Below are 11,828 nucleotides of genomic sequence, written 5' to 3' on the forward strand. Positions count from 1 at the left end.
AGCCGGACCCCTTGGGAATGAAGAGAATGGCCATATGGACGAAGCTTGCCAGATCCAAGAACCTGGTGCTGGTGGTCAGCATCCCGTTGCTTCTTCTTCCTCTCCCTCTGCTTCACCGTAGCAGTGTGAGTACACGGGGCTCGCAATCTAATTCCGAGAAATATGCGCTTTTTTTTTAGATGATTTGAAACGAATCTGGCATTTTGCCTCCTAACTGGCATCAACAAAGTCCAGGAGGGGAGGTCATTTCAAACGAGGAGAAACGTTAGAACAAGAGGCCAGAATCTAACATTAGAGGCTCAGAGGCTGAGATGGAACGAAAGGAAGTTTGACTTTACTGAGCGTGTAGTAGATAAGTGGAACAGCCTTCCAGTAGAAGTGGTAGAGGCTGGTAACAGTGAGGGTATATAAAGACGCGTGGGACAATTCTGTTTCTTTCAAAGCTTCCCTACCCTCAGGTCCACCTGGCATTGTATACGGTGTTGCGTCTGGTCTTTAATTCTTACCATTGATTAACAAGGGGGGCTTTTTCGCTAAACAGTTATGGGATCAACTATCGAACTATGCATGTGAAGGGTTAATCCCACTGAACGTGGGACATGGCTTTTAGGAATACTGGATGGAGGTTGTTTCTTTGCTTCCGAGGGGCCGTACTGGGGCCAATGCAGCGCTCAGATAACTTCTGATTTGCTATGGTGCTTAACGTGACAAGATAAGAATGAAAACATCCAGTAAATCTGGGCCGGTTTCCCCTAAAAGAGATTTTATTAGGACTTGCTATTTTAGGTAAATATGGTGAGGACATGCGAGGGCAACTTCCATGTCAAAAGTGCCGTCACTGCCCTCAAACCTCCGACAGACGATGATGGCTCGGCTGGCGTGTTTCATGATGCTTGGAGTCGTACAATGTTTGTACCTATTGTCCAATCACGTGTAAAGACTTCGGGGTGTCTCTCGAACGTAGCTTCGTCTCCCGCATTGTGTAACCGGTTATGTTATGGTAACCAACGTGCACTCAGATCTTGGCTACTCAATATATGTTTCCACATTCGGATCTCTACCCAATAGTCCTACACTATACGATGAGTGGTTGGTTAAGAAACAATGGATTTGGTGGCCGATAAGGACCTCTAACCGGTGAACCGGAGTTGTTGTTATCCAACACACGCCTTTCCTTTAAAATGGTTTCCATTAACTTGGACGTCCACCATAGTAATCCGGAATCCACCAGGACTAGTGTAGCGTTCCAATCACCAGCAGCGTATGAGGTGATGTTGGCCACCTACCCACCGGACAGTTGCCTGGTCGTGGCCAGTTCGCGCTTGACTCTGCCATGTCATACCGCGCTTGACTCTGCCATAACAGTTCAGAAGAGCTACAACCAAACATAGAATCATTGAACATTTTCAGGCTCCCACCACGAGGATAAACCTGGTTTTGATTAGGGCCAGGGTTCCAGCGTGTCCAACTTCAGCACACATGGGACATCAGTTTTAGGTCCATTTTTTCCCAATAAACCCCCTTTATCTGCAGACCTGGAGCTGCCGTTGCTGTCAGTCATGTGATATTTTGGGTGACTTTCCCTGCTCAAACACCACACTGAGCTGACGCTTTATGGCGATGCTAATGAAGTCCGTCCCTGTGATATTTGCATTCCCTTCCTGCAGTTAACCCGTTTCTCTCCTTCCTTTGTATCTGCAGGAATCCTCGTGCGCCTACGTGCTGATCGTCACCGCCGTGTACTGGGTGTCGGAGGCCGTACCGCTAGGAGCAGCTGCACTGGTCCCGGCCTTCCTCTTCCCCCTGTTTGGGCTGCTCAAATCTAGCGAGGTCTGAGATACAACGTCGGCCTCTTATTTCTTTTAAAAAATCAACGAAACAAATGTTTCTATTGAAATGTTAGATTTAATGTTTTAGGTATCTGAGGCTGCGACATAATTCTGAGGTCTCTGGGGATAATCTCATTGACCCGGAATTGCTCCAATGGCTTAATCTCACGTTCCCGCAAACAGGATTATAGGAGAGACGTGGCGCTCCGTCACATGACAGAAAAGAATCTTAAATGTGTTAAAAAGATTAGAAAAAAGAGAGGAAATTCCAGTTTTATGTTTTTTTTTTTCAATGATGAAGACGTTATTTATTTCCGTACCTGGGAACTTCCAGGCTCCCCCGGCGCACCCCATCTTCGGGTAGCCAGATGATGTTGGTGGACAGGGGCAGACGTGGTTGGTGGGTGGGGCTAAACGGTGTCGGGCAGAGCTGGCCATGGGCGGGGGAGGGGCGTGTCTAAACCTCGACCTGGGCCATGACTTGGAGTCTCCAGGGAGAAACCCATAGAGTTTCCCAGTCTGGACTGGCCACCTGGCACCCCACACTTACCCCATCTGTCGCGCCAGCGGCCAGTAATGCCCTTAAAAACGTTAACGTGCCAGGGCCGCCTAGTCTTCACCAGTCCGGCCCTGCATTTGTACAGGGGGTCCTTTATCACCGTCGCTATCATTCTGTGGGTAGTCGGGCCTCACACACCATGGGGTTTGATCTATACATTTCAGTATTTCCACTGGACACAAATACCCCGGCAGCCCCCCGACGCCGCGCCGCAAACCTCAAACACGCTCAGCGGGAAGCCAGGCGGATAATGGAGAACAAAGCCGGCTTTGAGCGGCAGCCGACGGGATTCCTGCCCTCCGGAGTAAGAAGTTTTTTATTAGAAATAATTCCACCGCTAGGTGAGACCCTCCCAGTGGGGCAAAGGTGGCCGGACTGCCAATCTAGCTATGTATTAACTCCGTGGGTTACTGAGGCATACCCCCACAAATCCTACCCCACGCCGGGGGGGTCGAGCTTGGGAGGTGGAGTGTCAATCAAACAGGCAGCGCTACTGTGCATACTCACAATTCTGTGCCTGCGTAGCATGCATTTTCAGGTCCTGAACCCCTAAAGCGTGATGGAGGTAGAACTCGGCGGGGTGGCAAAATCAGGACTGTCCTATGCAAAGTGGGACAGTTGGGAGGTATGCTTAGGGTATACTGGTGATCTGGTACCCTCTCAGCGTGTCTGTACGGTACAAAAAGGAATTAAGGTTGATGAGGTCCGTCTTCACTTCTACCCAGTGTTCTGAAGTGACGTCTCTCCTTCAGGTAGCTGCGGAGTACATGAAGAATACGACGCTACTGCTCATGGGGGTGATTTGCGTGGCTGCTTCCGTGGAGAAATGGAACCTGCATAAAAGAATCGCCCTACGGATGGTGACGCTCTCCGGGGCAAAGCCAGGCATGTGAGTACTGCGTGGGGTAGAGCAATGTATATGTATTAAAAAATATATACCATGGCAGCAGCCATCGTAACATGGTGATTATTCCTCCCCAGTAAGTTATCTCTCCCCTATTGTTAAGTTGCATGATCCTCTCCTTGGGGGCCGGGAACCTCATTATTCTAGGAGATAATTAGGTTTGACCTTGGGTAACGTTTATAGACCTTCATTTTAAATAGGCCTCCTATTAAATTGTATCGCGTCGATGTTGTGACCCCTCGCGTTTGTCCCGTTTCGTTCAGGTTATTGCTCTGTTTCATGTCCTGCACGGCTCTGCTCTCCATGTGGCTCTCCAATACGTCCTCCACGGCTATGGTGATGCCGATCGTCGATGCGGTACTGAAGCAGCTGACAACTCCTGAAGAAGACAACAAGGGAACCATCGCCAACGGTTCCACCTCCGAGGCTCCTCAGCAGAAAGGTCACTCATACCTAGCGGTTCTACGGAGACAGACGAGGATTATAGATTTACTAATTTATTACGTCGTAATCTTTTACTTACAACCTGCCTGCTAACTGGCCATATAACCCGTGTCGGCTTCCTCTCTTCTGAAGACTACAGGCCAGCCATCAAACTTGGTGGTGCCAGTAGGCAAAAAAAAAAAAATATGACATCATAGTGACATCGTGAACTTGAGGGTGCTTATATGACTGGGTGCCTACAAGCAATATTTGCTCATGTCGTGTTTTCATTACAGGCATCAATGAGAAGCCAAGCCAGCCTTCGATTGAGCTGATCTTCATCAATGAGGAGTAAGAGACATGTCTTCATTATTACCAGATATAAAGATAAATGCCCCGTACTGTATCCACCCTATAGGAAAATACCCTATATAACTATATATAAATATATATCCTACAAGGGTCTTACAAGTTACATGTTGGAGGTGTATGTAAGTTCTACGATGAGGGACATACAACATGGAGAATTGTGCTCTACGCCATGATTTTGATTTTGTTTTATTTTTCTAGGGCCACGGCAAAGGATCTGAGCAAACTAATCCAGAGCAAGGTACCTTAGCCAAAGCAGTCCATCTAAAGATTGAGAATAGGGTACATGTCACCCAACACATAAAAACTACAGTGATATTATTCTCATGACCCGTTTCAGACCTGGTAAGGCCTACAACCTCCCCCCCCTCATTAGGTATTCGGTGAATGCCACATCAGTTGTCCACTCGAACTACCTTAAAATTTTGTTAATAAACTTGGTTTTGGTGCCGCATTCGTGGACTGAGGATATGATTTTGAGGAAGTGATGAATGTGAATATTTTTACCATTTCCCTCCCCAGCAGAACCTTAATGGCGTCCATATGATTGCCAACCCAATCACGATGGTAAAACCATTGCCCAATGGCCAACCCATCCCACAGGTAAGAAGATTGTGTATTTTTTCTAACCTCCTCTATCATTATGGGTCGATGCATGTTGGACTGGGTGGGGCTTTTATATGATCACTTCCCTGGTGTCTCTGAATTGGGATGGCATGCCATGTAAGCCCTCCCACGAGGATCTCAACTACTTTGTGGGGAGCCTGCCTCTTGGTCCATGAAAACTTTTAATAGTTTTGTACTGTTTCCCTATTTCTAGCAGACACAGATACTTGTTCTCCCATCTACCGACCCCAGGGACCTGAACGATCAAGAAAAATATAGATCGAGGCACGATCACATGATCTGCAAATGCCTGTCGCTAAGCGTCTCGTATGCAGCCACCATTGGCGGCCTGACCACCATCATTGGGACCTCCACCAGTCTGATCTTTCTGGAGCACTTCAAAAAGTAAGGACCACAGTCCATAAAGAAACAGTGATTAAAAATGATTTTCCCGTACGCGATGGATCGTCTTCTAGAAACCCTGCGTGACAGCCTTTCGTTAGAACGTCAACACCTACGGAAGTCATGGTAGATATCGGCACAATGACATCACTGTGACATCACATAACATGTCAGGGAAACTGTATGGAAAAAAGTATACTTTGTGTTTCCAGGATTTGAGCGTTTTCTGCCATTTTTAGATTATGGGTTTATGGCTGCTTCTGTTGGCATGGGCTGACGTTGGTGGACGTCCATGGTTTCTTTCCGGCTAGAGATTCCCGAGCACTGCAGACATTCTCGCACACGCGATACTTGTTACTTATTTAACGCCATGGAGTCTTTCTGCATTCCAGCCGCTATCCAGAAGCCGAGGTGGTGAATTTCGGCACGTGGTTTGTGTTCAGTCTTCCCATCACTGTTATCGTTCTGCTGATCACCTGGGTCTGGATGCACTGGCTCTTCCTTGGCTGCAAGTGAGTACGATTATGTGGTTCAGTAGGAGCAGCTTCCCTACATTGTTCCAAAGAGCTTACAATCAGATCCTTACGTGTAGTGCATTGATGGGGCCCCTAAATATACCCCATCAAACAGCTCATTTGTATCCTATATGCCTCTGTTATACCTTTAGAAAAACCTGACCTCATAAGCCATGGTTCTCCTGCATTTAAATAAAAATATGACATCATGATAATGCATAAATCTGCATGTGATCCAAATGATCAATCTTTATTTTATTTTGAAAAAAATAATGATACTATTTCATAACAATTTAACCAATTTAGGGAAACATTCTGATTTTTTTTTTATTATTAAATATAACTATTTAGGGAAACATTCTAGCTTTTTAATTTTTTTATTGAATTTAACTATTTAGGGAAGCATTATGGAGTGCTTAAGGTATTTGTTAAATTTATAACGGCTACATGTTTTCCCTGTTTTTTTTTCTTCTAGTTTCAGGGAGACCTGTTCTCTCAGCAAGAAGAAAAAGACCCTGCAGGAGGAACGTTCGGAGAGAAGAATCCAGGAGGAATACGAGAAATTGGGTGAAATGAGGCATGTTTTAAAATGAAGAGGGATATCGGACACACGGCGAAGAGGAATAAACAGAGGGGGAAGCAAATAGGTTTATATAAAAGGGAAAGAATGATTGAAGAAGGGGAAAGAGAGACAACATGAATGAATGAATGAATGAATGAATGAATAAATGAATGAATGAATGAAGATTATGGAACAGGTGTTCCTGCAATTTTTCGATCCCACCAATTGTTATCATCTGTTAATACTTGCAGAATATATAGTGTCTACATGGTTTAGCATAGCCCCCAAGTGTCCCTGTTTAGTTTGGCCAGTCTGTTTGTTGGGCCTAAACTTCCAAAGTCTTATCTTGATGCCCCTCTTTTCTAGGAGGTCAGAATGTTTGCTGGGTATGAGGGTATCACAGGGTTCTACAGCCCTAAAACCCCCCTTATTATTCTAAATGCCCCACTTAGTTACACAAGTACCGAGCAATAGGGCACTAAAACCCCCAGCCTCTACGCCGCTAGATCAAATCTGTTTCCGGTACTCTTCCGCAGTTACCCAGAGAAGGTCACCGTTATTTTCTTCATCTTGATGACCATCCTTTGGTTCACGCGTGAGCCGGGATTCGTACCAGGCTGGGAATCTTTATTTGACAAGTAAGCGTCCTTGATTTTTAATTTATTCCATGGATTATTTTGTTGCCCGTTTGGATCTTAGATCAGTAATTATGTGTGATTGCTACTGAACGCACGTCATTTGGATCTGCTTTCAGGAAGGGGTTCCGGACGGATGCCACCGTTTCTGTCTTTCTCGGGTTCCTGTTGTTTCTCTTGCCATCCAAGAAACCCAAATTTCTATGTAAGGGGGAGGGTGACCAAGGTAAGGACCGTAAAGTTCTTTCATTCCCAAATTTAATCCCACGATGGATTTTTCCAAACAGGATCTTAAAGAAACATTATTAACATATTAGGATTCTTTTTGTCTTCCTTCCCAAATGGTAACAGTTACTGGGGGCTTGTGCTGGAACTGACTAGTGTTTTAAACGTGTCTGCTTAGATGTGATGTAAGGAGGTTTTTTTTACGTTAGTTAAAGGGTGGTAGGTAAGTGTTACAGCCTCCCAGCAGAAGTGGTAGAGGGTAATACAGTGAGGGTATTAAACATGCATGGGATAGACATACGGCTCCCGAATCTAAGACGAGATCAACGACTGATTAAGGTTTGAGTCTTTACAGCAGGAGAAACGGGCGACTAGACGGGGGCCGGATGGGGCCGATCTATTATTCTATTTATATTAAGCTGACAATTGGTTTACTGGGACTGTTTGGGTGGTCTTGCTCTGGATCAAAAAAGAATAAGGGAACCCATTCCTTGTAAATGTTTTTTTTTCTCATTGAAGGACATGGCAAGCCTGACGATGGAGGAAATTACCCAGATGGCCCAATGCTGACGTGGCAGGAGTTCCAGAAGCACATGCCTTGGGAAATCGTCATCTTAGTCGGAGGGGGATACGCTTTGGCTGCGGGGTGTAAGGTAAACTCCCTTCTTTGTCTGGTCTCAGGTCTGGAAAATTTCCGTCACTCGTATTATTCTATGGAAACGTTCATCCCCTGAAAGGACCCAAGGAAAGGAGAGAAGCTTAAGTTGGGCGTTTAGCCAGAACTAGCTATAAGAACCAATTCTCCTGGCGGATGGTCCATGTGGTGTCCTTCACCTACACGTCCAATCCTCTTACATGGCCATAAGCTTCGGGAGCCACAATTACGACTCAACCTGCACCACATCCGGGTCAACTTGACCACTTCTTGAAAGTCCTCAATGAGCTTGACTGCCCTCGGCTTAATTTTAGTCATTCTTGTGAAGGTTTCTATACAAAGCCTTTATATGTTTTACGTTGGTCTTATTTATTCTTATTTATTTATTATTTATTATGTTTTCACCGTGAAGACGTCCGGGCTGTCCATATGGATTGGACGTCAGATGGAATGTCTGAGCAGCTTGCCCCCATGGGCCGTTCCTCTCTTGGCTTGCGTGCTCGTCTCGGCGGTGACGGAATTTGTCAGTAATCCAGCTACAGTCACTATCTTCCTGCCCATACTGTGCAGCTTGGTGAGTAATGCATGGATATCTTAAAAAGATATTCAATGGGGAGCTCCTGCCAAACATTACAAGCATCAGTCTTAAGCACCCAGCTGGACTCTCTGACTAATGAAAGTGTATGGAGGAAGGGACTTCATTAGCATCGACATAAAGCATCAGCTCAGTGTGGTGTTTGAGCAGGGAAAGTCACCCAAAATATCACATGACTGACAGCAACGGCGGCTCCAGGTCTGCAGATAAAAGGGAGTTTATTGAAACAAAATGAGATAAAACCAGGTTTTAGTCACCGACATTACTGTATACAGCGCTGGGGGTTATATTTCTGTATACAGCGCTGGGGGTTATATTACTGTATACAGCGCTGGGGGTTATATTACTGTATACAGCGCTGGGGTTATATTACTGTATACAGTGCTGGGGGTTATATTACTGTATACAGCGCTGGGGGTAATGCTCAAGTTTCCAATGAGGCTTCCCGTTTAATATCAGCCCATAGAAAGCAGCTTATTCAAAAGCTAAATAAATATTCAATTTGCAACATAGTAACTAATTATCAGTTTGGATATCTGGAAATAAAACACATTTGAAGATTATTTGCTACCACGGTCCTTCCTCTGTTTCAGTCTGAAACCCTGCATATAAACCCGCTATACACGTTGCTGCCGGTCACCATGTGCATTTCCTTTGCGGTGATGCTGCCGGTGGGGAACCCTCCGAACGCCATTGTCTACAATTATGGCCATTGCCAGATCAGGGATATGGTAAGATCTTGCGACCTCGTGTTTTATGTACTTCGTTGGGAACGACATTTCCACCATATCTTCCTTTTCCTCCTTTTCCACAGGTGAAAGCCGGATTCGGTGTCAACGTGATTGGCCTGGCTGTGATTATGGTTGCGATTAACACCTGGGGAACCAGCCTCTTCCAACTGGATTCTTTCCCCAAATGGGCCACGTTTAGCAACTCGACTACTCACCCGTGAATGCCACCAAACGGAAAGAGAAGGAGAGACTTAGGGAGCCAAAAAAAAAGTGACTGCCCCCTCGGACCAGGAGAACCTCTCAGACACAGACCAAAGGAACAAAAGGGGGGTTTGTTATATTAGATGTTTATATATTCAGTCTTCCTATTTATTTATCCAGTTATTAAACGCTTCTCAACCTTGGGCGTACGACTATTGTATTTTGCTTTGTGTGACACGGCGGGATTGGCCACGGAAGCGATACCGAATAAGCGTGGATAGCGGACACATCGGAGACCCCAATCAGGGGACGATCCCAGTGCATTAAGGACAGCTCGGACATGACACCCCGCCGTTTTAAGGGACACGGACTCTTACTGGGTGCTCATGAAGATTTTAACCTGCTTTGCTGCATATCCAAGGGAGACTTTAGCATACGATACGGCGGCCGGGACATCAGCATGGCTAATAGGGCCAACAATGGTCCAAATCAGGTGCTAATGCCTGAAAAAGCCCAAACGGCACTTTAAGCCGTATAAAATAAGTGATAAGATGAAATAGTCATAAGGAACGTAGAAACACATACAATGTGGTGCCCCATAGGCATTCAGGACCTAAGAGATCCCCTTCTTACATTACATTTATTTATATAGCACCAGCAGACTCTGTAGCGCTGTATAAAGGGATCATATGAGGTCCAGAAAGTTTATGCAGCTACATTTTTTTTCAATGTTTGTTCGACAAAAGCTTCCACCTTCGACTAAAGACTCGAAATACCAAAAAGGAAGATGATTCAATAGTACGATATCACAGAAATTGGCCAAATTATTAGGAACCCCCCCACAAGAGAAGTAAAGACGTGCATAGAGCATCTTACCGTAAATATGTTATTTTATTAACTTCTATCCAAATCTACAAAGCCTATAGAAAGCGATTGTCGGACATAGCATACTCTTCCAACGCATGGTCACAAACCCGGGGAGAACAACACCACCAGAACACTAAATTGGTAACAGAAGGCCACGATAGCCCCCATGGAGCGTAAACGTAACAATCAGGATCCCGTCCGGAAGAGTCCAGATCGGTCTACCCAGTAAAGCCTTTGGATACGTAGCATGAGAAGATCTGCTGAATCGACGGGTTTTTGAAAGTTAAGATTTATCATTTGGTGGCTTCTTCTTGTCTTCCAGATCCTTCTTAATGGATTCAAATTTCTTCCCTATATCTGGGACCTTGGGGGGGGAAAGAGAGAAAATATAATAATAATAATTAAAGAATGCATGACCCCAGTATATGACAAAGTGTATGACCCCAGAGCTGTGTGTGAGGGGCAGGTTCAGTAACAGGTGCTCACCTCGTAGTTCTGCGCTAGGTACATACCCACCACGTTGCCGAAAGCGAACCCCAGCTGCAGGGGAAGAAAAGGTTAAATTATAATAAAACGTTGGAGAAATACAGGGGTTTTCATGGGAGTTGCGCAGAAATCTGTGCGATTGAAGATTCGTACAAAATGTGAATTTTAATAAAGTTTGCAAAAAACCCAGTCATTTGTAGAAAAGTCCGAAAACGAGGAGGAACCCCCAACGAAACACACGAAAACTAAGCACAGAGCTCCGAATTTCGTTAAACACCTCGACAGGTGAATTATTTATTAAATCAGAATTAAATACGTTTTAAAATCTGCGTGAAAAGCACGGCCCGATCCAACGGGTTATCATTGTTCTCGCAAACTAAGCGAAACGCGTCTGGTATTCAGCAAATAGTAAATTAATACTAAGTTATAAAAATAATATAAAATCACTATGTATGGCGAGCGAGGTGAGAGTCTCCTAATGGGTAAAGTCAGGGGGGTTTAATAATGATGTCACACGGGTGACCTCATAACCCACGGTTAAGTGTCGCAGGGAAGGGTAAAGCCCTCCCTGTGGTAACCTCTACCACTTCTGCTGGGAAGTTGTTCCTCTTATGTAACTCCCTCTCAGTAAAGTAAAAAGTTACCGTATATATCAATAAAGTAAAAAAATATGTTTTCCTAGAATTACTGAGTTTTATTATTTCATTTGCAACCGTCTCCAGGACATAGAAGGGTTTTGGGGGGTACAATTTTATCAAGGACACCCTTAAAGCCCCAAATCTATACACCCCGATAAAATAAAGCCTGGCAAATAAACGTTTTATATAAAATATTATATTATTTTTATCATCCTGTCTGGCAGGGAATAGGTTAAATGGTACTTACTATAAACTGCAGCATAATGGAAACGTCTCTCGTCTGCACGGGCTCCGCTTCAGTTAGCCACTTCCTGTATCCGCCGGAAGCCCCGGCGACGCCATATTTGAGTAGGGCAGAACGTCTGCATTGCAATTATAATGAATGAGTTTGTGGATAATGAAGCTCAGCATGTGAAAGGAGCTTTACAGAGGGAGCTCAGGGTCCTAAAGTTCATTCACTTACAGTAAAATGGTGTATTTGGAGTTAAAAAAGTGTATACTTTCAAAACAGGGTATATTAATTAACCCATTGTATACAGATGTTTAAATGTCATTGGAACTGGCTAAATGAGGATACTATATGGAAAGATCCGTTGCATTTGTGTTAGTGACCCTGTACGTACCTG

The 11,828-nt window shown here is 44.8% G+C and overlaps 2 protein-coding genes across 2 annotated transcripts; one reads left to right on the forward strand and one right to left on the reverse strand.

Moving 5' to 3' along the window:
• Positions 1-9,414, forward strand: SLC13A4 (solute carrier family 13 member 4). The gene is made up of 16 exons (XM_053464919.1): positions 1-125; positions 1,702-1,830; positions 3,141-3,277; positions 3,556-3,734; positions 4,012-4,066; positions 4,286-4,325; positions 4,607-4,687; positions 4,905-5,095; positions 5,485-5,604; positions 6,083-6,184; positions 6,706-6,807; positions 6,924-7,030; positions 7,549-7,682; positions 8,097-8,258; positions 8,873-9,010; positions 9,094-9,414. The coding sequence occupies exons 1-16, from the start codon at positions 18-20 to the stop codon at positions 9,229-9,231; spliced, it is 1,923 nt and encodes a 640-aa protein (XP_053320894.1). The 5' UTR covers positions 1-17; the 3' UTR covers positions 9,232-9,414.
• A 669-nt stretch (positions 9,415-10,083) lies between these two features.
• Positions 10,084-11,519, reverse strand: STMP1 (short transmembrane mitochondrial protein 1). The gene is made up of 3 exons (XM_053462504.1): positions 11,450-11,519; positions 10,565-10,618; positions 10,084-10,442 (listed from the first exon to the last, which is right to left on the reverse strand). Exons 1-3 carry the CDS (start codon positions 11,462-11,464, stop codon positions 10,362-10,364), a joined length of 150 nt encoding a protein of 49 aa, XP_053318479.1. The 5' UTR covers positions 11,465-11,519; the 3' UTR covers positions 10,084-10,361.
• Positions 11,520-11,828: the final 309 nt, after the last annotated feature.

Source organism: Spea bombifrons, chromosome 4, assembly GCF_027358695.1.
Source record: "Spea bombifrons isolate aSpeBom1 chromosome 4, aSpeBom1.2.pri, whole genome shotgun sequence".
NCBI lineage: Eukaryota > Metazoa > Chordata > Amphibia > Anura > Pelobatidae > Spea > Spea bombifrons.